We start from the raw sequence: 27,075 nt of genomic DNA on the forward strand, positions 1-27,075 counted from the left end.
CTTCTGCTCATGATCAGAGATGCACATACCGTCAGTCACTAAAGTCAACTGATTAAGGTCAAATAACTGACAAGCAAATCTGTGGTATTGAGAAGAATACTTGCTGTAGCCCATCTTTTATACCAAGACAAAACAATGTACATGATAACACTTCCAATCAGCTGAGATCAGAAGCCATGAGAGACACTGCCTGGTACTGTGTCAGGGCATTTATTATTATTATTATTATTATTATTATTATTACTACCATCATCATCATCATCATCATTATTATTATTATTATTACCGTCATCATCATCATTATCCTTATCATTATTATCATTATTATTATTATTATTATTATTATTATGGTGGCGGGCAGTCAAAATCATTATGTATACACACACACACACACACACAACACAACACATCAGTGATATTGACATAACTACAGAACGGTACACTTCACACACACACATACAATGTTGAATTTGTTTCCTCATAACTGTAATTTACATCATTAAAGTGCATGAGGAAACAAAGTGGAGGTGAGTGAATTATTCGGAACTTATCGCCCTCCCCACCTCTGAAAATGTTTTTTACAAAAATGGAGAAATTCCCACTCGATCGTAATCCACATCAGCCAAAGAAAATTTCATTACACAATATTTTAAAACATAGACACAGGAGTAGCTGTGTGGTAAGTAGCTTGCTTACCAACCACATGGTTCCGGGTTCTGTCCCACTGCATGACACCTTGGGAAAATATCTTCTACTATTGCCTTGGGCCGACCAAAGCCTTGTGAGTGGATTTGGTAGATGGAAACTGAAAGAAGCCTGTCGTTTATATGTGTATATATATATATATATATATATATATATATATATATGTATATGTTTGTGTGTCTGTGTTTGTCACAACCGATGCTGGTGTGTTTACATCTCCGTAACTTAGCGGTTCGGCAAAAGATACTGCTAGAATAAGTACTAGGCTTACAAAGAATAAGTTCTGGCGTCGATTTGCTCAACTAAAGGTGGTGTTCCAGCATGGCTGCAGTCAAATGACTGAAACAAGTAAAGGGGTAAAATATCCACTTTTCAGAAAGCCATACTGAAACAAATTCAGGGGCATACTTCTGTAGTTATGCCCGTGATATTTATAGGTTTAAAAAGACTGGCTCCTATTTTATGAAACTCCAGGTGGATGAAGAGTAAATCGACTCAGAAAATTTAAACTTAAAACTTAGAGGATTAAAACAAAAACCATATAGTTAAGTATTCGACCATTTCTGCCAAAACAACAAAGCCAAAATCGAAAGCGACCATTCCTGAAATCAATTAATAGAAGAACGGAACAAAATACCGTAGAGTAACACAGTAGAATCCAAGGAGACTTGTGGTGATTTGCAGAGATCAATAGAAAAAAAAAGTGTTGTTCAACTAGTGGAATAAACTTCAGTCATTCAGAAGTAAGGAGTAATAACGTTTCGGTCAGAAGTTTTTCTTCATGTTTCTGAAGTCTTCTTTCTTTCGCGATTCTCTATCAATTTTATCCGGCATGAGTATTTAATTTCTTTCCAACTAAGGAGTTTTGTCCGAAATGTTAAGGCTTCTCTTCATCTTCACAGCTTAAAAATTATTTTACTGTTTGAAAATTGTTTAAAGTTCCGTAGTGTTAAATGCCGTTCCTGACACTTCGGCGCCCCGTTCGAACATGCAGATGGTTATGACGATGACAACGAATGATCATGTTCAACAATAGAAACACGCGTAGAAAAACAATAAAATAAAAAAAAAAAAAAATAAACAAAGAATAAATTAACAAAAATAAAAATGGATTTTCTAGAATGTAAATATTTACCTTTTGAATTATACATTTTCGGTGGTTGGTGGTACTCATAGGCTTTTCAAGTAGTTTTTGTTAGAGAACAGAACACTTATGTGTCAAAGCAAGATTCACCAAATGTGTCTGATCAGAGACGGCGGCAACTGGTAGAATTTCACTGTTACTTTGATGGGCTGTGCGTCGTGAGTGATGTAAATATTTATTTTCTAGCAACCAATAAGAATAATTTGACCGGGTCAAAGTTGATAAACTGGTGATTAACAGAAAGAGAGGAAAATTTTTTATTTTAAAAGTAACTATCACAATCATATAAACAATCAATAAAATAATAATAACAATAACAACAAAATGATAACTGTTGATAACAAAACTTGTAGATAGCAAATTAACATTTACTAATTTTTCTGGTTATAATATATTTTTTTTTTTTTTTTACGGAAGGCGGTAAAGTTGTTGATAATTTGCATAGAAGTGATTGGTTCGTTTTTTGAAATCGAAATCAAAGCCATTTAAAAGCGTGCTCGTCGCGTGTGTATGTGCGCGCGCGTGTGTGTATAAATGTGTGTTTATGTGCACAAGTGTTCGCGTGTGTATGTGTGAATATATACACACACACATATATATATATAAGTGTGTGTGTGTGTGTTAGTCTGTATCTTTCTGTTAGTCATTGATTGTGCATAATATTCACTTCAACGGGTTTACATGCCTCTCTTTTTCTCTCTCTCTCTCTCTTTCACTTTCTCTTTCCCACTCTTTCTCTCTCTATCTATCTTTCTGTTATGGTCTTTCTCTTGGTATATGTGTGTGCGTGTGTGCTGTCATGCTCGCATATGTTTGTGTAACTACGGAGTTATTCCCTAGGCCAGTGGTTTTCAACCAGGGTTCCGCGGGACCTTAGGGTTCCGCCAGTACAGTGCAGGGGTTCCGCAAGAAGTTACAAAACTGCTAAAATCGGCCGTAATTTTTAATTCTCCTGTGCAGATATGTGTGCATAAGACCATTAAATTATTGCACAGGGGTTCCTCGAGCCAGTGGAATGTTTCCTTGGGGTTCCGCTCCAGCAAAAAGTTTGAAAAGCACTGCCCTAGGCTCACGCGTTGTTCCCTTAGGCCCTGATCGAAAAATTCTATACCGAAAAGCATTCCAGCCATGATCAACCAGTTTTATTTATCTTCCTTTGCATTTCTAAAAAGTGTCTTCCCTCTTTATAAATGGTAAGATGTGAGCTGTGGAGGCGTAATGGCCCAGTGGTTAGGGCAGCGGACTCACGGTCGGAGGATCGCGGTTTCGATTCCCAGACCGGACGTTGCATGTGTTTATTGAGCTAAAGCTCCACGAGGCTCCGTCAGGGGTTCGTGGCGACCCCTGTTGTACTCTTTCACCCCAACTTTCTCTCGCTCTTTCTTCCTGAATAACGCTGCGATGGACTGGCGTCCCGTCCAGCTGGGGGGGGGGGACACATACGCCACAGAAACCGGGAAACCGGGCCCATGAGCCTGGCTAGGCTTGAAAAGGGCGTATTTTTAGCAAGTTGTGTGACCATACAGTGGATTCCACATTATTTGCGGTAGATCTATACAAGTGCACCCACCCGACTTTCAGAAAATGGATATTTCTTTTATCGAAATTTCCTACGAATACCTTACAGACGTGACTGTGTGGTTGAGTAGCTTACTTTTCAACCATGTGGCCTTATGTTCACTCCACGGCCGAATTAAGACCCATAGTGGAAATTTCACCGGTCAGTGTGTTACATTATAAGGCCCAAAAAGAAAATGACTCTCCCCAGGCACAACAGAATATGCTTCAACACACGAACTCATATAAAGAATCTTGCAAACCAAATCCAAAAACGAAAATATGTAAAAGATTATATATATATATATATATATATATATATATATATACACATATATATCTTCCATACGGTGTAAATTCCGATTATATTGGAATTTGTTGTCAAAATTATTTTCGTGGAAGTGGGAAGTTTCGGATACCTGACACGAGTCGACTTTCTTTCCTCCTAACTTTCAGAAAAATGGGTATTTGGTAATGAAATTTTCTTCAAATACCCTTCAGAAAGCGAGATAACGATTTTATCGGAATGTAAAAGTGAAAATTAAACACACATTAATACATTCTGACGAACATCATATAATTTTGTAGTTTCATTTTCTAGATACATTCGTGATACGTATCAGTGTGTATATTCCCGGCCACCATTCTTTCTTTTGTTTTTCTTTTGACATTAAATTCAATATAATCATAATTTACACAATCTAATAGGGATTTGGAGAAAATTTCGTTGAAAACTATCCATTTTTCTGAAAGTTATAAAGAAACAAAGTCGGTATATGCGACTCATTTGTGCTGTAGTCTTAAGTTCCATATCAACAAATGTTCATGTACGTTTAGTAGAAAGTTTCTCGTTTCTTTGAATAACCTCATAATTATTTATATATAATTAATTCCACCAATGGTGAAAGCACATGGGCTAGTGGTTAGGGCAGTGGACTCGCGGTCGAGGGATCGCGGGTTCGAATGTGTGTGTTTATGAGCAAAACGCCTAAACTCCACGCGGTTCCAGCAGAAGGTAATGGCCGGAATTCTGCTGACTCTTTCGCCACAACTTTCTCTCACTCTTTCCTCTTGCAGCTCACCTGTGACGGACAGGCGTCCCGTCGAAGTGCGGAATCTATATCAGCCGGGCATGGCATGCCCTAATGAGTCACGCATGGCTTGAGAAGGAACAAACAATTCCTTCAATAAAAACTATCTCGCCATTCATTATGTATCAATATTGCTTATTGACTAAAAATTACGCGAAAAAAAATCAGGAAGTCGTTTTTTTTTTCGTTCTTTTCTATATGCAAGTAAATTTAACACGGATCCGCCTAAGAGCTTTCGACTCTATTCTGCACATTTGTGTGTGTATGTGTTGTTGGCAAGGACACTGTATTTTGTTTTGCAACCATAATTTACAGCCAAGTCAATATTAAGTTTTATCTTTATAGGAAATCCATAAACTTAAAAGTGAATATATATATGTGTGTGTGTGTGTGTGTATATATATATATGTATATGTGTGTATATATATATGTATATGTGTGTGTGTATATATATATATATATATATATTTATGTGTGTATATATATATATATACATATATATACACACACACATGCACACAAATGGAACAAAAACGCAATAGAGGTCATTAAAACGTTCGGACAGATAGACAATTCAAAGGCGGACAAGAGAAACAACAATTAGAAGGGCAGGCGAGCTGGCAGAAACGTTAGCACGCCGAGCGAATTTCGTCTGCCGTTAGTTCCGAGTTCAAATTCCGCCGAGGTCGACTTTGCACATAAGGCCTCAAATTTAGGGGAAGGGAGTAATTCGATTTCATCGACCCCAGCGTGTAACTGGTACTTATTTAATTGACCCGAAAGGATGAAAGGTAAAGTCGACCTCGGTGGAATTTGAACTCAGAACCTAGCGGCGGGCGAAATATTGCTAAGCATTTCGTCCAGCATGCTAACGATTCTGCCAACTCGTCGCCATGAATAACAATAATAATAATAATCCTTTGTACTATTGACACAAGGCCTGAAATTTGGTGGGAGGGGACTAGTTGTTTACATCGACCTCAGGGCTTCGCTGGTACTTAATTTATCGACTCCGAAAAGATGAAAGACAAATTTAACGTGGGCGGAATTTGAACTGAGAATGTAAAGGTGGACGAAATTACGCCAAGCACTTTGGCCGGTGTGCCAACGATCCGGCCAGCTCGCAGAATAAGTACCTATCAGAGGCATTGAATTTGCGGAACAGTTCAAGAGTTGGATTGAACTTAATACCGGATCTTTTCGGTTTGAACGACAGTTTTTCTAGCGGTGTCATATGCAATTGTCACCCATAATTATGACCCTAGTATCGATCTATTGCATCTCAATCTGTTTTAGGGTTAGGGGTGGAGGAAGGGTATCTTTTTTTCTTCAGAAATGTAAATAAACCCAATCTGTTTCTTAAACGAGGACATATTCATACGGCACAGAATGTTTTTTTTTACCTCAATAGACGTCATTGATTGGTAGAAATTGAAGAAAAAAAACAACAAATATCTTACAAACTATAGAATTTTCTCAATAAAGCCAAGAGAAAAAGATGTTTTATAAACACATTCTACCAGTATACGAAGTTTAAAAGTGTTTAGTTACGTGGAAATTATTTTAAAAAACTGCCGTTCAAACCGAAAAGATCCTTAATACCTTGCGGTAGCTGTTCTGGCCCATTGCATTCTGATAGAAACGACCGTGACGACACCGGTTCCAGGCTGTATTGGCCCAAGGCGGTGGCCTTTCCTCTGGATAATATCTATGGTGTAGAGAGGCAAGACTTACATACTTGAGTGACAGCTAGTTTTCCTAAAAAATCTAGGCTTTCCTCTCCACGTCACAGATGTTATCCAGAGGAAAGGCCGCTGATTTGGGGCAATACAGCCTGGCACTTGTGCCTTCGGTTATTGCTATGAGAACGCAATGGACTGGAACAGATACCGCAAGACATCCTGTCCAATTCAACTCTCCAAATTCGAGTCCAACTTCGGTACAAGGTTTAAAATTTGTGGAGTGGGGTCTAAGTCGATTACATCGACCCCAGTGCTCATTTTTATTTACCTCGAAAGACTAAAAGGTAAAGTCAACCTTTGAGGAATTTGAACTTAAAGTTGGAGGAAATGCCGAATTTTATTCGAAACCAGAACCACGAGGCAAAACTAATTACAGCTGTTGCATTTTTTTGTTTTTGTTTTTGCTGCTTAACCAATCAACTCTAACCCAGCGGACCTCTACTGTGACTATCTCCTCATTTTTGTTTCTCTCTCCTTAAATTTCCATTATACAATGTGTATTTCTTGTTAAAGATGTCCGAATGATATTTTGCAGGGGAATTGGCTGCTATTTGCAGCAGGTCCAACAGCAATAATATTGAAGCTCTCCCTCTCTCTACCCCGTTGGTTTGTGGTTACAGAGTTATTTACGAGAACTTTCAACAGTATGAAAACATAAACTGATATGTAACAATAGGCTTTTCAGAACAATAAGACGTGTATTTCAAATGTAAGCCTTTAAGTTCGTTAAGAGGCAATCTATTCAAAAACTTGGCAACCCTGTACAAGTTGTGCAATGCTAGAAGAAGGAAAGAAAAGAGAAAACGACTGGAGACAGTTCTGTTTCCCCTACTTGAAAGGTTAATAAAAGGTGGCTATGGATTGTTGTGTCATGACTTCAATGGCTTATGTCTCTGTTGCCAGGAGCTGACTTCGAAAAACAAACGACAAATTGCCTGCTGCGGTCGTCCATTATTAAATATTACTGCTGTTTTGTCGCTTTGTCTTCAGTCAACAATAATTTAAAACCAATTAGAATTGTAGAAGGGAAGGAAAGAAAAACTTCCGTAAAACAAAATGTATTAGAGACAGACAGACATTGGGGCGAAAGGGATCGCTCAAGTCCAGAGAAATTACTTTGCTTTGCGTTTATTTCAAGCTCTTTCTATGTTCTTACAACTGAACTAGGATTGATAAAATGGTAAGTTTGAATTTATTTCTATATCTATCGTTGTTCTGTGAAATCTTTAACATTTAATGTTATAAACAACCACGGTAGATAGTCACCGTTTTCGCTTATTTTACTCAATCGAAATAATTATAAGCGAGCATGGTACGCTTTGTAACCACGTGGCCTCGGGTTCGATCATATATATGCCTAAAATATAAAATGAACAATCAAAGTAAAAGAATTGAATTGTTCGCTTCTGAAGTAGGGTCTCTTTGATGTTGATTAATCCTTTTAAAATTCTTGTGGCTGTGTAGTATGAAGCTTGCTTCGCAACCACATGGTCCCGGTTCAGTCCCACCGCTTGACAACCGATTAGGGTGCTTATATCCTCGTAACTTAGCGGTTCGGCAAAAGAGACCGAAGTACCAGGTTTGAAAAAAAATTAAATGGGATCGACTCATTCGACTAAAATTCAGGGAGATGCCCCAGGATGGCCTCAGTTTAATGACTAAGAGAAGTATAGGATCCCGTGCCGTGTATACGGTTTAATGTTTATAGGATAAAAATTAAATGAAGTAAAGAACACGGTTTTATTTAACTGCTACGGGAACAATTAATACGCTTCTTAAACAGATTATGTTTAATCTTTATTAATCTGATTTAAAAAGTAAAGAACAGAATTGTTTTTAACACACCGCATGCAAACTAACCAATTTCAAAAACGATCATGGTTCTTTTAGCTCACTCTGAATCCTATGTTATGGTACCTTGCCATTTCTGGCATCCCATATTTTGGTGCGCTTAGATTCTAATGAATTCTATGACTAAGCTCTCTCTCTCTTTCTATATATATATATATATATATATATATATATAATATATATATATATATGAGAGGGAAAGAGTGTGAGCGTGTGGTGTAAGAATAGTTGTGTGGTTAAGAATTTGGCGCTTTGCAACCACGCAGTTCTGAGTTCGATCCAGCTGTAGGACACCTTGCGCAAGATTTACTGTTGAAGTTGATCCAACAAGAGTTTAATACAATTTGCAATATGGGTTGAATTAGCAGAATGATTTCCATTCACTTTGAAATCTGAAACTGCCACAAAGAAATTCGTAATGAGTGGGGGGGGGGTGTACGTCGGGAAAGTTTGAGAGAGTAATTTGCGTTCCATTGAGAAAGTGATTCCACCTCGAAGACTCTGCTCCGTTGGGGCCAATGGCTGACTTTTATCGTAGCCTCGAGTTCCCTACCATACTTGCCTTGTGAGTAGAATTTGATGGGTAGAATCTGTGCAGGAGCTCGTCGTGTGTATGATATATATTCTCTTGTTTTTAATTATTTGACGCCTTCCTGTAAGGGAGGAACTGTGGAGGCACATGGCCTAGTGGTTAGAGCAGCGGACTCGCGGTAGAGGGATCGCAGGTTCGAATCTCAGACCGGGCGATGTGTGTGTTTATGAGCGAAGCACCTAAGCTTTACGCGGCTCCGGTAGAAGGTAATGGCGAACTTCTGACTCTTTCACCACAACTTTCTCTCACTCTTTCCTCCTGCATCTTGCAGCTCACCTGCGACGAACCTATACGCCAAGGAAACCGGGAAAACGGCCCTTATGAGCCAGGCATGGCTCGAGAAGGAAGGAAGGAACTGGTTTCTACAAAAGCTTTAAAGGTCCATCTTTGAGACGTAGATTAAAAACATTCATTTTAAACTTGAGAATGTCTTGCATATTTTTGCTGTTCCGCATACTGATTATATTTGTCATGTCCATGGTAGCTGGTTGTTGTTTTTTTTTTTCTTTCCTGTAAACTCTAGACTTTCCAGGTTGTCACTCACAACACCAAGTGCACCAATTATAGGTGTGGAGAGAGAGGGGGGAGTTATCGGACGTTTTCGGATTTCGTTTCAGCTCTCGCCAACTAGAGATTAAATCCTACCGAGGGTAACTTTGCCTTTCATCATTCGGGAGTCTGTAAATAATGTACCAGTCCCATCCACCCTGTTTTCTCCTTCCCCTTCCACCCCACTTTCTCCGCCTCCCTCCCTCGGTGTAAGTTTGTTTGGAACTGTAGACAGACGGTTTCTTAATTCTTTATTGCACACAAGGGGCTAAACACAGAGGGGACAAACAAGGACAGACAAACGTATTATGTCGATTATATCGACCTCAGTGAGTAACTGGTACTTATTTAATCGACCTCGAAAGAATGAAAGGCAAAGTCGACCTCGACGGAATTTGAACTCAGAACGTAGCGGCAGACGAAATACCTATTTCTTTACTACCCACAAGGGGCTAAACACAGGGGACAAACAAGGAAAGACAAACTGGTTAAGTCGATTATATCAACCCCAGTGCGTAACTGGTACTTATTTAATCGACCCCGAAAGGATGAAAGGCAAAGTCGACCTCGGCGGAATTTGAACTCAGAACGTAACGGCAGACGACATACCGCTAAGCATTTCGTCCGGCGTGCTAACGTTTCTGCCAGATCACCGATTTGCAGCGAGCTGGCAGAAACGTTAGCACGCCGGACGAAAACTGTAGACAGACGGTTTTTGCCAGATTTAAAGTACCCAGGGTCGGTCGTATGTCAAGACGATCCTTCAACAGTTCAGATCCCTAGGAAAAAGAACATATGACTGCGCGCGCGTGTGTATTAGCAATAATCTGAAGGTTCGCAGATAAGCCTGTCACCTTTCAGTTTCTTGTGTGTGTGTGTGTGTGTGTGTGTGATAACAAGTTACTTATCGTAAAATATAGTGAAACGCAGAAATAGCAATGTTGCAATATTTCGTTCAGACATCTCAAACCACTTTACTGAGTCGGAAGATGCCAGAATATTTTAGAAAACATTAGTCTTTTCAACCTAATATTTCTGTGTTATTATTTATATATTTATTTAAGGCGGCGAGCTGGCAGAAGCGTTAGCACACTGGGTAGAAAACTTGGTTACGTTCTGAGTTCAAATTCCGCCGTGGTCGACTTTGTTTTTCATTCTTTCGGGGTCGATGAAATGAGTACCAGTTACGTACCGGGGTCTATGTAATCGACTAGACTCCTCCCCCAAATTTCAAGCCTTGTGCCTAGGGTAGAAAGACTTATTTATAGACTTATATAAAGTGGCGGAATCGTTAGCACGCCGGGCGAAATGCTTGACGGCAGTTCGTTTGTCAGCACGTTCTGAGTTCAAATCCCGCCGAGGTCGACTTCGCCTTTCATCCTTTCGGGGTCGATGAAATAAGACTAGCCCCCATCTCCCTAATTGCAGCCCTTGTGTCTATAGTAGAAAGAATTATCTATAGCTTTGTGTGTGTGGTTCACCATTCCAAAATAGAAATATATGTATGCCATTATCTTTTGCCTTGTATCTTGTTTGAAGAATTTTAGACTGTGGCCATGCTAGGGCACCGCCTTGAAGAATTTTAGTCGAATGAATTGACTTATTATTTTTTGCATAGCATGATACTTATTGTATAAGTCTTTTTTGTCGAACCTCTAGGTTACGAGGACGTAAATACACCAACACAGGGTGTCAGGCAGAGGTGGGGCTCAAACACCGACACAAAGGCACATACTTGCATGCATACATACATACATTCATGCATATAGCGGAAAGGAGTTCCGCTTATATATCCATACCCGGAGATACCTTGGGATATAATACGTGGGGGCCGGACAAAAGCGTAGGAGCTCTATAACGCACGTTTCTTTTCTTACCCCAAATATACTAAGCAAATATATATGTGTGGGTTGTAACTACATACAGGGCGGGCTTCTTTCAGTTGCTTTTGCGAAATTCACTCATGTCTTTGGTCAACCCGAGGCTATAGTAAAAGACACTTGCCCAAGGTGCCACGCAGTAGGACTGAACACGGAGCCATGTGGTTGGTAAGCAAGCTACTTACCACACAGACACTCCTGCGCCTATAGTAGCGAAGCTAAAGCATATATTAACCATGAACTCTGCTGTGCGTGCGCATCAAGTTTTAACGTTCTAGCACATTTCTGCTGTTTACAGCAGTGCTTGGAAGGAAGGTGTGTAGCGTGTGATCGTCGCATTGACCACGATAGACAAAAGTTGTCATGGCGATACCTGTTCAGAGACCCACGCAAAGTTGCAGAAAGTGTATGGAGGGGAGTGTAAGAGCCGCACAGAAGTGTCCGAATGATTCAGACGTTTCCAAGATGGCCAAAATATGTCGACAAAAGCTCAAGGAGACCCGCAACTAACAAAACTGAGAAAAACATCGGAGGTGTGCGAGCGGTTGTGAGGGGAAATCGGCGAATCACCATCCGTGAGTTATCAGAGGATGTGCAGATTAGTTACGGTTCAGTTCACTTGAGATTTGGATATGAGACACCTGTCTTCCAAGTTTGTGCCAAAACTGCATTCAGCTGACCAAAAGGACACTTGGGTTTCAGTTGCACAAGATCTCCTTGATTGCATCGAGAACAATGAAGACTTTTTTGAAAACTTTGCGTAGGCCTCTGAGCGAATATCGCCATGCTTTTGGAAAAGTTTGATACAGATTCTCTGCTCAATTTTCTCTATATCATGGTCAGTGCGACGATCACACGCTACACACCTTCCTTCCAAGCACTGCTGTAAACAGTGGAAGTGAGCTAGAACGTTAAAACTTAGTACGCATGCACAGCAGAGTTCGAGGTCAAGCAGTTTCACTCTGCGTGCTTTAGCTTCGTTACTACGGCAACAGTCCGGATACTTATTGATCAGACCACGTACATAGTTCAAGCTACACAAAGTGAATGTGTGAAAAACAAAATAAGAATTTTGGAAGAGTTATCTGTAAAACTAGTTTTTAAATATGGAAAGGGTATTGGGGTCCACCAGAATTAGTAATCAAAGGGGTCCGTAGATTAAAAACAGGGTTGAGAACCATTTAAAGTGCTGCCCCAGCATGATCGCTGTGCAAAGCCCTAAGTAAATGCGGGGATGTATGCGTGCGCCAGCCTACCCACCTATCTTTATTTTTCACTCTTGTTAAAACTGTGATTATTTTGTGCTATTTTATATACCGTAATTTAGCGCATCGATAAATGGAAAACTATAAGAAAAAAAGTACTACATAGAAATAAATACTGAGGCCGATATGATGGGGTTAAACCCTCGAGGGTGTCACCCGAGTATGGTTGCAGTCCAGTCGGTGAAACAATTCTGTAGTCAGTTACTCGGAAGTTACCCCAGTTGAGCAATCGATTTCGTTAGAGAGGAAAACTCTCTCCTATCTTTACATTCTCTGGGGAACTGTCTTATCTGTATATCTATGTGCGTTGTATGTTATTGGTATGATTATCTGTGTGTGTGTGTGTGTTATAAGTTTTTGATAGTGTCATTATCTGAATGTGTACGTGCTGTAACTTCTATAACAGTGTGTGTGTTTATTGTCTGACTGTTGTAGTGTGGTTATCTGAGTGAGTGTATATGTGTGTGCGTATGTTTCTGTGTTTGTTTTCGTCGGCTGTATATGTATGAGTTTCTTTTCATAAAGACACACATATAAATACGTTTCGAATTTTGGCACAAGGCCGTCGATTTTGAGGGAGGAGGGGTCGACTCGATCACATTGATCTCTGTACTTGACTGGTACTTTATTTTATCGAACCCGAAAAGGATGAAAGGCAAAATTGACTCTGGAATTTTGGCTCCGAATGTAAGGAATCGGGAAGCGATGTCGCTAAAAGATGGCGTGCGACGCTCTTGTACTTCTGCCTGCTCATTGCCTTTTCTGATATATATATATCTCTTTCTCTCTTTTACTTGTTTCAGTCATCGGTTGTCAAGCGATGTTGGGGAGACAGACAGACACACACACATATATATACATATACATATATACGACGGGCTTCTTTCAGTTTCCGTCTACCAAATCCACTCACAAGGCATTGGTCGGCCCGAGGCTATAGTAGAAGACACTTGCCCAAGGTGCCATGCAGTGGGACTGAATCTGGAACCATGTGGTTGGTAAGCAAGCTACTTACCACAGAGCCACTCCTGCGCCTATATATATATATATATATATATATATTTGAAATAATTTAATCTTGTCTGCGTATGGCTACACAAACCACTTAAGACTTAGGCTTTCTTTTAAAAATCGATTAATTTCCGCTACCCAACCAGCCCTTCCGAAAGAGGGATAGGCAGAGGAGACACACACACACACACACACAGAATGTGTGTGTGTGTGTGTGTGTGTGTGAAAGAAAGAGGTAGATAGATTCAAAGTTGGATGGGAAAAAAATAAAGATGATTACACCCGGGGTTGATATTGTCCTGCGAAAGAAACAAAACAGGCATACATACATACACACACACACACACACACACACACACACACACACATTCATGCATACAAATATATAAACTGATACATATACACACCACAACAGACACGCTGATAAATACACACGCACCCCAAACCCATATAGGTAAATACTAAATTCACACAGATCCAAATAAACGCACACATCACGTACATATAACACATAAATACATGTATACCCAAGTACGTAGAAACATATACATATACCCATAGATACATACAGAAAAATAAATAGGGTGTGTATACACAGACATTGACACACATACACACATCCTGATAGATAAAAATATAGACAAACACAGGCTGAAAAAAATTAATTTTTTTTATCATTTATTACCCTCATGGACATATGTACCAACACGCTATCTTAGAATTTGGCATAGATTCCAATGGAAAAAAAAAGAATATTCAGCTATATATATATATATATATATATATATATATATATATATATATATATATGCGCGCGCGCGCATTTTTAATGTAGTAAAAATAAATTACTCAATACTTTTGGTACAGTACAAATTTATTGTTCTGTAATAAGAATAGTGTTGACTGCGACTTCGAAGTGTTGGTCAGCTAAGCCATCATCGGATTCATCAGGTTGTGTGTGTGTGTGTGTTTATATTACCGTAAATCCTCGAGTATAATCCGCATTTTCCCCCCAAAATTTAAAGGTCAAAATCCCTAGTGCGTACTATATACGAGGTTAAAAATGAAAATTATTTTCTAAGCAATGTCCAAGTCTCTATTTGCTGTCCGGTAATGTTTATTCAGACACATTTTGTGATGTCGGGTCCCTTTCTCACTTAGTTTCTCTCTTCTGCTACTTCCTTCTAAAATATGCTAGCTCACGTTGTCCTGCGTTCCTCATCAATGGCAGCCAATTTCAAAAACAGAGGATATAAAACTCTGTTGTCTTGTATTTCCTTCCGTTATGCTTTATCCCAAAGGACTCTGCACGAAACGTCGGATACTCCAGTCCTTACGGCAATCTCACTGTACACTTTTCTTTTCTCTTTTTAAATATTACGTCTTGCCGACGCAGACCACCACTGCAAGTCTACTTCAGTTTAATACAGATTCTAACAACATATGCATACATTCGTACACTCAGAAAGACACCTCACTATCTAAATATATCTGCAGTTTAAAGGATGGTATCATTGTCAATTATAAATTAATTGGTCAAATATACAATACACAACCCTTACACTGACTGCTCAAGAAGGTGCCATCTTCCTTCTTCAGAAAAAATATATCGTTCCATGACAATTTATTGCATTTTTGAGCTAAAGAATTATCATTGGAATTGGTTACTTCTTGTTACTTCAGACGATACTGTCTGAGGAATTTCAAAGTGCCAACTGGATAAAATAGTTTATTTTCCAAACAAGGAAGTTTTCATACCTGAAAAGATCTTCATATTAAAAAGATAAAGAAAAAAGATTAAAAAAAAAACGACATTCGGTTATCCATGAACCCTTAAACTGCATCAGTAATTACCTTCCTAGCTTTGTAAGTATTTATACATACAATACTGAAGATCTGAAAATATTGTAATGTGAATAGTTTAAATTTTCTGCATAAGACAATTAAATAAATGAATGCGTGACGCATTTTCTAACTTCTTTTTGATGAGGGAGAAACCAATAACATCTCGATCACTAACCATATTTTAGTGTTTAAAGATATTTATGCTTATTATATTATTACACTGCCCTTCTTTTTTCAATCGTCTGGATAATCGACACAGTGAAACTCAACGCAACGATCTAAAAAAAAAACTTCAGCTTCTTATAACACACACACACAGATATATATATAAACATGTCTAAACTTGGAGCTGCAAAAATATTGACAAAAGTATCCAGTGAATGCTTTATCTCCCTCATACGCTACTATTTAATTTAACTCTTTAGAGCTTTAGAATTAATCAAGGTGAGGCAAAAAGAAAAAAAGACATTTTGGTTCGTGACTTCGGCGTCTTTCGTACGTAGTGACAAACGATACACCGACATTTTGTGCGTATTCCACAGTACGAGATTGAGATTATTGAAATGATAAGCTCTTCCTCCATTTCATTTGTAATTAGTTTCGTTTGGATATTATTGCGTCCATGGCAGAGGTCGCTTCAGAATAGCAACGATTGTAACTGTACTAAAATAGTTGCATCAAGTTTCCTAGCTTCCATTTTACTCTTAAGTCTTCCTGCGGCAGGCGACGCTGAGTATATATGCCTCAATCGTTCTTTTCAATTTATATAACCATTCGGGGCTCATTCAGAAATACCCCTATATCTCTCTTGTCATTAGATTTATAATTTTTACGATTGGTATAACTGCTATTGTTGTTGTGGTGGTCGAACCTTTATTTGTGAATGTTTATTCACGCTGGTTCTGCCAAAAGCCTTGAAATAAGTTACATCCACCATAAAAATTTAATCATAAATTTATTTGTAAAAGAATGCGTGTGCGCGCAAAATTATACAGGGTTATTCAAAAAGAATGAACCGATTTCATTACGCATTATTTTAATAAGGAAAAGCATTAGAAAACTCCAGCTAAGTCCCAAGTATTTACTCATCATCAACTTTTATTTCCTATCTCACAAGTGTTCAATGTGGCCACCACCTGCAGCACGGGCAGCATCAATGCAATAAGAGAATTCCTCCCAGACGCGTACCAGCATATCACGATCCACTGAGTTGATCCCTGGTGTTATTGGACGTTTAAGGTCATCGATCTTAGTGGGTAGCGGTGGAACATAAACGCGATCTTTTACATATCCCCACAAGAAAAAAAACTTAAACATCGAATAACAACAGCGATCAACTCAGTGGATTGTAATATGCTGGTACGCGTCTGGGAGGAATTCTCTTATCGCATTGATGCTGCCCGTGGCCATATTGAACACTTTTCAGACAGGAAATAAAAGTTGATTGTGAGTAAATACTTGGGACTCAGCTGGAGTTTTCTATTGCTTTTCCTTAAGATATTGCGTAATGGAATCGGTTTATTCTTTTTGAATAACCCTGTATGATGCTCCAGTATTCTTGCAACAAATAGAGACAAACGATTTTGACAGTTATTTGAAACAGAATCAGCAGCTATATAGAATCACCGTCGCTAATGAACGAATCCAGGTCTGCTCTAATGGAGTATCATCTCGCTTCCTTTTCAGACAGTATACCTCCGCACTACATTATCAAATGTTTCCGTCTTTTGTATAAGATGGTAATGTGTGATTGAATTAATATTTCTTGCAGTTCGAGTGTCAATTCAAAGACCCGTTTCTTTAGGTCGCAACTCGCTCATAGAGCGGATATGGGGTAACTTCGTTAGTTTGTATAATAGACACTAACAGTTTCCTTGCATACAAGCAGGGCTTTGCAGAGAAATTTTTACAAGGCGACACAAGAATGATTTCATGCTCCGGACTAGTGGTAGAGGGCTCCATGTTCAAAAGTGCTACGATGTTTTATTTTTATTGTTTTTTAGGGTGAGGACCTGTCAGATGCTCACGGCCTCCTCCGCGGTTCTCCTGCCTCGAACCAATGTTCCTGGTAAATCACATTCACGTAGGTCCTGTGTACGAACATTGTGTCGCTAACAGAAAACCACGTGGTGTGTTTTTAAGCAGAGCAAATGTCTAGCAGCGCCCCCTCGGCCAGTTTGGCGTCGGGGTGTCGCGCGCGTTTGCGACGATGAAAAACCGCCACTTCCGTAGTTTCCTCGCTCACTCGATGGAGAAGGGATCGGGCCGTCGCCGAGCGGTGGTTCATTATCTGGAAGCAAAAGAGAACAAGGTAGTTGTAGATCAGGAGGTGCAAGCCTAAGAAGCAGTGTCACCAGGGGTTGTGCTAACTGGACACAAGCTAGGCCTTGGTCATCTGCACAAGGGTGTCTGCTGTTCAAAGATTTGAAATATAAGTGACCCCAAGGAAACATCACTGATGAAAAGTCAGATGCATCGTAAGACGAAGAATGGAAAAAAATCTCACAGGCTCTTGTAGTTTCTGTCTATCAATTCCCAACTTCATCCGATGAAGTGGTCAGTTTAAGAGTACAGGAAAAAACATTTATGGTGAAGCGCGCGAGGTGAGGTCGAACCTGGAACGGCATGGCTACGAAACACTTCTCAACCACGCGGTTCTACGTGCACTTTATCGATCATATCGTTGGCAAAGTTCTAAATCAATTGTTCCCATTCTAAATATCCTTGTCCCCGTTTACCAATATTCGATGGAATAATGTTTGAACTATTCTTATCAGTTAATTCTGCGATAATACCAACATTGATTTTTGTTGTTGTTGTTTCTCTTGCCAGGACCACTAACTCGTATTATCTCTGTGTATTATACATTAGCAATCACGGGGTTATCAAAACATAGGCGTTTATCTATCCACTCCAGAAATAACATCAGATCAGCTTGGGAATTTACGGAGGAAATCGAACATTTGCCAAGGTCATCGATGCCCGACATTGGGAATTTTTTTTACTGAGTTTTCCATTATTTGTTCCTTTTTTAATTGCTTAAATGATGGAATTTGTTCTGGAAACATTCATTCCTGTTTTGTTATGCTGCCTCTCATTGGTCCTGTTTTTGCTCGGAACATCTTCAGCGTTCAGGATTCAATAAATGTGGGCTAACATAGTTTATATTGCGTTCCAGTTTTCACTTCAAAATGTTGAAAAAAGAAAAAAGAAACGATAAACATAGAACACTCTCGGCGCTTTCACATACTTAACCCCCAAAAATCTTGCCTGCTTCTAACCAAGGGAAGAAACCTGACTCAAAATCGCTGCACCCATGCCTAAACACCTTTAGTCTTCTACAGAAGCCCCAGGCTCATTAATGTCATGCGACCGAATTTGGTAGACGGAAACTGTGTGAAGCCCGCCATGTGTGTGTGTTCGTGCGTATGTGCAGGTCTGTGTTTGTACCCCGTCCTTTCACTGTCTAAAAACTGTGTTTGTTAATGGTCCCATAACTTAACGATTCAGTAAAAGAGGTTCGATAGAATAAGAACCGGACTTTAAAAAATTAGTCTAGGGTCGATTTGTTTTGACTAAACCCTTTAAGGTAATGCCCTGGCATAGCCGCAGCCCAATAACTGAAACAAGAGTTAATCCGAATAAAATGAGTCGTTTGAAATGCGGGATGTATTTCACATCCGGCCACGGGGTTATTGCTAGCTTTGCATGGACCCAGGAATATGTACAGTTATGCGAATTGCTTCATTATATTCTTTTCTGCTCTAGGCACAAGGCCCGAAATTTTTGGGGAAGGGGCCAGTCGATTAGATAGACCCCAATACGCAATTGGTACTTAATTTATCGACCCCGAAAAGATGAAAGGCAAAGTCGACCTCGGCGGAATTTGAACCCAGAACGTAAAGACAGACGAAATACCGCTAAGAATTGCTTCAGTATATTACTGATATTATAACGATATCGGCGTTGTTTCAACTCAGAATGTAAGGAGTTATAAAGAGTTATAAAAAAAATTGTTGAAAAGGAGCCAATTTTAAAAAATGTGTTCGCAGAGAGTAGTCGCTCCCTTATTAGCTACACTTCTGGCCCAGAGTTAATGGATGACCCCGAACAGCTCTGGTGTCGCAGCGGAAGGAGCCAAAACATCCACAGAGATGATTCACCGCTTGGTGAGACATCAATTCCTGCATTCGGAGATGGAGTGCAACATCGTCAACAGACAAGTGTTTGTAGTAAACATTATTAATCTAGTTCTGCAGCTACAGCAATCATATATTAATACAGGCTGGAATGTGGAAGCATTCGTGTAAGCTAGATACCAAAATATTATGATTACGTCATTATTATGATAAAAAGGGTGGATTAAACATAGTCACTCTCACTGCACGATAAGGTGATAACGGAGAGTATTCATTTGCCTGGGGTTATAGAAAGAGGTTTTAAGTGGAGTTAGATTGAGGTATTTATTGAAAAACTGGACTGACTTTACTGTTGAATGCGAAGTTATCTGATGTGTTCAATAGGTTGCTGAGTGGAGTGTTTTTAGTCGGAGCTTTCACTTGTCTGCTGGAATGGGTGTTGGCTAATGATTTGGTTGTTGTAGCGATAAGATTTACGATTAAGCCTAAAATGCAGCGTTGGTTAGTTTGACTAGAATGTTTGTTTGGCGTGTTTCGATAGGAATTTTGAATGAAATGATCAAGCACGCAAGAGTACTGAGTAAAGTGTTCATTTCTCAGTGAGGTCTATAGTTTAAATGATAATCATTAGATGTTGTCTGCTCTCAACGGGTTCAATATCAAGGCTCTCCCTTCACGTTTTTTCTCCGACTCTCATAATATCACATGGTGAATGTGTAAGAATAACAATGTATCTATCAATCAGAGAATAAGAAGGAAATCACCATTTAGTCGTCCACCATGTTGTTTTAAAAGAAGAGCTGCAATGTCAGGTACTGTAAAAGGCTAACCACGATGTCCTGGCAAAGAATTTTGTGAGATTGTGGTTAGTTTTTGTCCTACAAATTCTCGGTTCAATTCTTTCTCTCTGCCTTTACTTTTTGTCCTTCCGAGGTCAATAAAGTAAATACCTAAAACGAAAATACCAATAATATTTTGGAACTGATACAGTCGTTTTACGCTTCCTCTACAGATTCATTAAAGAATGTGTCAGTATTTTAAAATAAAACAAGAACGAGGTGTGAAGATGTTTCAAATAGTCATTTCCTGTCACTGAACTGTCTTAAGTCAATGTCCGCCATTTTCTCTCCACTCTTCTTTAAAATATACCATCGTTGTAGATAGTAGAAAGTAAAAACAGCAATGCTAAATTAAGAGCTTGCAGAATCGTTAGTACTATCAGACAAAATGTTCATCGACATTTCTTTCGCCTTTTTACGTTCTGAATTCAAATCCAGCCGAGGCCAACATCACCTTTCATTCCTTCGTGGTCGATAAAATAAAGTACCAGTCAAGAACTGAAGTCCATGGGATCGACTTGTCCCCTCCCCTCAAAAATTGATGGCATTGAACCCTGCAACGGACCGGCATCTCGTTCAGGCGAGGTATTATGATTTCGGTCGCTTATATGCACATAGAAACCGGGTAACTAGACTTATAAGTCCAAAGGCTCATGGAAAAAAAAAAAAAAGAATGTTAAGTTAAACTAAGCGCGAACTCGCTATCTTGATTGTCCTGCCGAGGTTGTAAATTTGCACTGTATTACCACCATTTATTTAGCACAAGGTTTGTACCGTTGTAAAACAATAGCTTATCTTGCAGCTGATATGAATATTCCTGCCTTGGAGTAAAAGAGATAACGCAACAAAATAACAGACCGTCCATTTGGCGCGGTGGAAATTTTGATTTGTAAGCAGCAACACAACACATAGGTAGCGGTTTCAAATCTCTTCAAGAAATTACAAGTGACAGGGGATGTAGTTAAAAATTTTATAGGCGCAGGAGTGGCTGTGTGGTAAGTAGCTTGTTTACCAACCACATGGCTCTGGGTTCAGTCCCACTGCGTGGCACCTTGGGCAAGTGTCGTCTACTATAGCCTCGGGCCGACCAAAGCCTTGTGAGTGGATTTGGTAGACGGAAACTGGAAGAAGCCCGTCGAATATATATGCATATATATATATGTATATGTATGTGTGTGTGTGTGTCCCCAACATCGCTTGACAACCGATGCTGGTGTGTTTACGTCCCCGTAACTTATCGGTTCGGCAAAAAGAGACCAATATATAAAGTATTAGGCTTACAAAGAATAAGTCCTGGGGTCGATTTGCTCGACTAAAGGCGGTGCTCCAGTATGGCTGCAGTCAGATGACTGCAACAAGTAAAAGAGTAAAAAAAAAGCGTAGATACAAAGGAGGGAAGGCGGCGAGCAGGCAGAATCCCTCGAAATTTCTGGCCTTGTGCCAAAGCTTAAAACCGATGTAGTCATTTATGACACGGGCCCAATGTCTAAAATTTTGGAAAAGTGTCAACTTCTTAATAGCAGGCTTCGGTTTATGGTATGGGTTAACATATTAAAATATGGCCAAGAAGCATTGAATTTGGGATATGAGTAAACATGGTGATTTCTAGCGTTGATATAATCTCAGTTTTTGTGGGAGAAAAGGATACAGTCGATTATTTGACTAATCGGTTATTTCTTCGGCCTAGGGAAGGCTGAAAAGTAAAGTTACTCTCGATGGCATTTGAACTCAAACTATAAAAAAGCATAACAGAATGCCGTGAGGCATTTTGTCCAACGCACTTATGATTCTATGAATCCACTATTTTGGATAAGACAAAATATTAACAGCTACTTGACCATACATTTTCCTGATTTTGATAAGACAATTATTTCAAAGATGGAAGCGAACCATTTATTGTTCAGAAATGGGCAAATCATAGACAGCTATGGTTCTGTGCCTGTTATAACTTTTATATTGCTTGTTCATATTGGGGAAGCGTAGCGCCCATGACCCTTTTCAGTGCCGCGGAGCAAAATTCAGCAAATAGAAACTGTACAGAAACCTATCACACATATATATATATATGTGTGTGTGTGTGTGTATTGATTTGACAAGGATCCGAGTTCTTTCGTTTTAGTGGTTTATTCAACCAATAAATTTAATTCTACTTAACAGATAGTCTCACTATCAGTAAATGTGTTGTTTTTTTAATAAGTTAACTATTAATACCAAATAATATATTTGTGTGTGTGTAGAAGCTATGGAGACTAGTTGAGATTATCTGCGTCGGTTAGACTTGTATTATTTAGATAAATCGACAAAAAGGATACAGTGAAATAGCTGGCAAAAACTTAAGTTAGCCATCTATGTTTCTGTGAACCTCTGTTTTTAGACAGTTGTGGATTGCTTGCACCAGATGATTCCAGCATGCAAGCATGTTTCAATCAATTCTCAAAGACTTGCAATAACTGCCGCCTCACTATAAGCACTTCAAAGACAGAAGTACTGCATCAACCTGTCCCAAGAATTCCACATTGCGAACTTCCTTGACTGAAAGTAAGCATGACTGCGCTCGCTGAAATATGGTGAAGATTTTGAATATCTTAAAAGTTCACCACTATCAAATTCTTGCATCGATGCTGAAGTGTCATCACGATTTGGCAAGGCGATTGTGATTTTGGGAAAACTTTGGCATGGAGTGTGGCACAACCCAGGTATTCCCATGGATACCAAAATCAAAATTTACAATGCTGTCATTCCCCCGACTCTCTTCTGATGTACGTAAATTTGGACAGCGTACCAATCCTATGCTAAAAAGCTTAACCATTTCTATATGCCTGGTCAAATTTCGTCGAGACTAACTATACCTTTAATTTTTTCGGGATCGATAAAATAAATACCAGTTGGACACTGGGGTCGATGTAATCAACCCCAATAGTTTAACTCTTAGTCATCTTTTACTGAGTAAAACACATTGATCAACGAGACCCTTGACCATATCGTCTTTTATGTGTTTGAGTGCCCTTAAGGCGGTAGGACGTTGAGAGAAATTTAGTTGCTATTTTTAGCAAGGCCAGCGATTACATGTTGCTGTCGCTAACAAAGAATAAGAATACAGTTCTATATTTAAGAGATGAGAAATTGTGTACTTTATTTACATTTGACGGATATTTGTCCTCATCTTGTTTGTTGTTAGCACAACGTTTCGGCTGTTATACCCTCCAGCCTTCATCAGGTGTCTTGGGGAAATTTTGAACCTGGGTTCTCATTCCTAAGGTATTTTTCGATGTTATTATTATTCAGGTCACTGCCTGGAATCGAACACGGAATTTTGGGGTTAGTAGCCTGCGCTCTTAACCACTACGCCATATGCCCATGGTCACATGGTGTAGTGGTTATCCACAGTGAGCAAATCAGGTCTTCTTGGCAAGTTTGCGGCCTCAATTTACTAACATGGTACCCTCTCCCCTCTCCCGATTCTTTGACCGCTCTCGGCATATGAATGAGGTCCCAGTATCCACGATGATGGTGGTGGGGGTGTCTTTGAGAAGAGAGCCAACGGGTTCCTTCGGAAATGACTGGTACTTCCCTCGATATCTGAGCACCGTCACGCTGATTGGGGAGAACAAGCTGAAGCTCCCCATCAGCAGCTTGAGAGAGGAATTCGTGGTGATCCATGCTGGAGATATTGTAACACCGAGACTACTGCGACCTTAAAGTCTCTCAAAGTTGGTACTGAGGTAAGAAGAGGAAGAAAGCAAAGGACAGTGGAAGCTGTCATAGATGCAGGGCCCCTGCCAAGTCACAGAGTGAGGGGTGTCTGATATTGAAAGACCCAAAACACCTAAAGGCCCCAGGAAACTTCATTGATGATGCTGGTTCGAGTTGCATTATAGAATGATGTATAGACAAAAAATGGGTGAAGAACTGGAATTTGTCAATCGGAGAACCGCTTTTAGTATTTACTTCATTATTTCATTATCTTCTTTGTACTTCCCAGTCTATTAACTGTAATGGTTTCACTATTTTCCGGAATCATCTCAAATATGATTTTTTAAAAAATAATTTAGACTTTTCTTTCGATACTAGTCATCGGAAATGATTAAAAGGATGTATACCGAATCCCGATTTTCATTATCTCGTAGTTTTCAAAATTCTGTCATTTAACATTCCTAATTTTGGTTAGAAATTTTTAATTCTAACTACAAAAAAAAAAAAGCAGAAAAAACAAAACAAATAAATCAACAAAGGTCAGCCGCTCAAAGAGTATTGTTGTCCGTGAAATAAAAATTAGACCCCTATAAAGATACGGAGACCCGATTTTCATTATCTCATGTTTTTCAAAATTCTGTCATCTAACGTTTCTAATTTTGGTTATATATCTCAAAATCACTGTCAAGCCATTAATAAAAAAACAACAAAACAAAGGCCATGTCAGCAAACGTCAGCTGTTTTAACGATATTGCAGTCCGTGAAATAAAAACCAAATCCTTGATCATGAAGTTTTTCCCTGATAAAATCGTCATTTCTATTTATAACAAATGGACGCCTAAGTGTTTGTTGGATAATCGTTTGATAAAAGCTTCGAGAACCAGTTCACTGTCATTACTGCGGTGTCCGCTTTTTCTGTTTCCAAATAAACTTCAGTGAAATAATATTCTTGTCTAAAATATCCACCCGAACAGTATCAGATGATGGACAAATGTTTACCATTCTGGGTAGTTGTCTCGGGAAATTGTTGCTGTTTATACAATTCTTCTTGGAAAACTTTATGAATAAATTAGAACAAACCGATCGACATTGATAATAAAAACCCAATAATTGCTTATCAAACTATTATCGAACACTTCGGCTTTGCGTGACAATGCATAGAACTGACGACATTTTCCTCTGCTTTAGAACTGACCAAATTCCGAGTTCCGTTTTGCATTGAAAACTGGATCCTGTTTCACTTTTGATTCTCCTTTCGAAATAATCAATTTAAAATTTAAATTCAATATACTGAATGATGTATTGTTTATTTTGCGAAATTACAACAGTAATTACAGTATCAATATCAGTTCTTCTTGTACTTTCGAGCGAATTGGGCCGCACAAGCTGTTTTGTATTTCTTTTCTATTTCTCAGTTTCTTTCTACGTCAACTTCAATGGTTTCACTTTTTTCAGGAATTATTTATGTCAAATTTAAATATTTTAAATATTTAAAACTTTTCTTTAAACATTAGTCATCGGAAAGAATACAAGTATACAGAATTCTGATTTTCTTTATCTTGTAGTTTTCGAAATGCTGTTGTCATTTAAAATTTCTAATTTTCGTTACACATTTTACAATCCCTGTCAAACCAGAAAAAAAAAAGCAAGAGAATATATCAGCAAAGGTCAGCCGCTCAAACAATATTGCCTGTGAAATAAAAATTAGACCCCTATAAAGATACGGAGACCTGATTTTCATTATCTCATATTTTTCAAAATTCTGTGTCTTCTAACGTTTCTAATTTTGGTTATATATCTCAAAATCACTGCCAGGCCATTAATAAAAAAACAAAGGCTATGTCAGCAAACTTCAGCTGCTTTAATGATATTGCAGTCCGTGAAATAAAAACTAAATCCTTGATCATGAAGTTTTTCTCTGATAAAATGCGTCGACGTTCGTCATTTCTATTTATAACAAATGGACGCCTAAGTGTTTGTTGGATAATCGTTTGATAAATGCTTCCAGAACCAGTTCACTGTCATTACTGCAGTGTCCGCTTTTTCTGTTTCCAAATGAACTTCAGTGAAATAATATTCTTGTCTAAAATAAGGCGGCGAGCTAGCAGAAACGTTAGCGCGCCGGGCGAAATGCTTAGCGCTATTTCGTCTGCCGTTACGTTCTGAGTTCAAATTCCGCTGAGGTCGACTTTGCCTTTCATCCTTTCGGGGTCGATAAATTAAGTACCAGTTACGTACTGGGATCTATGTAATCTACTTAATCCCTTTATCTGTCCTTGTTTGTCCTCTCTGTGTTTAGCCCCTTGTGGGCAATAAAGAAATAAGTATTTCGTTTGTCTTTACGTTCTGAGTTCAAATTCCGCTGAGGTTGACTTTGCCTTTCATCCTTTCGGAGTCAATAAATTAAGTGCCAGTTGCACATTGGGGTTGATCTAATTGACTACCCCCTCCCCCAAAATTTCGGGCCTTGTACCTAGTGTAGAAAAGAATATTCTTGTCTAAAATATCCACCCGAACATTATCAGATGATGGACAAATGTTTACCATTCTGGGTAATTGTCTCAGAAAAATTATTGCTATTTACACGATTCTTCCTTGGAAAACTTTACGAATAAATTAGCACAAACCGGTCAACATTGATAATGAAACCTGTAGGATCTTGCAGGCATGAAGTGGATTCGATTCACCATAGCCAAATTTAAATTAACAGTTCAACAGAACTTTTCTCACGGTGGAACAATGGTTTTTCTCTTTGCCAGATTGCCTTTAGCTAAGCCAAAATAATGTCTTCACCACTTGGCCCTTATAACCTCTTCTACTTCACCAAAAGCTAGAATAGAGATATCACAGTACCACCAACGAAGCCCATTGTTCTCAACGATATGTCTATCCTTCTGGATAGTTATAAAAGCATAAACCCCAAGCAAAAAGATAGTTCAGTCATTTGGTGACGACTCAACCAATCAGTCATTCGGTGACAACTCAGTAAGAATGAAGTCTGGCTGACCAGATAGAACCTTGGTCAGAGGTGAAATGAAGTTTACTGTCAGCAACAGTGAGGCAAAGTCCCACAACCCTACAACTCTCACTAGCTCTAATTCTGTTCTCTTACAAAATCAATCTCTCTCTGTAATTACTACTAAACAATGAAGAGAACACAAACACAAGCTTT

The 27,075-nt window shown here is 39.0% G+C and overlaps 2 protein-coding genes across 3 annotated transcripts in view; one reads left to right on the plus strand and one right to left on the minus strand.

The window, feature by feature from the left end:
- LOC115217529 (cyclic AMP-dependent transcription factor ATF-3-like) overlaps positions 1 to 2,073 on the minus strand; it is a 14,694-nt gene extending 12,621 nt beyond the window's left edge. The window contains exon 1 of the mRNA XM_029787251.2: positions 1,841 to 2,073. Within this exon, the coding sequence (XP_029643111.1) occupies positions 1,841 to 1,856 (16 nt within the window). The 5' untranslated portion in view covers positions 1,857 to 2,073. The remainder of the gene's footprint in view (positions 1 to 1,840) is intronic.
- Positions 2,074 to 6,809: 4,736 nt separating this feature from the next.
- LOC115217448 (leucine-rich repeat-containing protein 74B-like) overlaps positions 6,810 to 27,075 on the plus strand; it is a 52,692-nt gene continuing 32,426 nt past the window's right edge. The window contains exon 1 of one of the 2 annotated variants that reach the window (XM_036507322.1): positions 6,810 to 7,419. In XM_036507322.1, the coding sequence (XP_036363215.1) occupies positions 7,417 to 7,419 (3 nt within the window). In that variant the 5' untranslated portion in view covers positions 6,810 to 7,416. The remainder of the gene's footprint in view (positions 7,420 to 27,075) is intronic. The other variant, XM_029787151.2, reaches the window with a different exon arrangement.

Source organism: Octopus sinensis, linkage group LG11, assembly GCF_006345805.1.
Source record: "Octopus sinensis linkage group LG11, ASM634580v1, whole genome shotgun sequence".
NCBI lineage: Eukaryota > Metazoa > Mollusca > Cephalopoda > Octopoda > Octopodidae > Octopus > Octopus sinensis.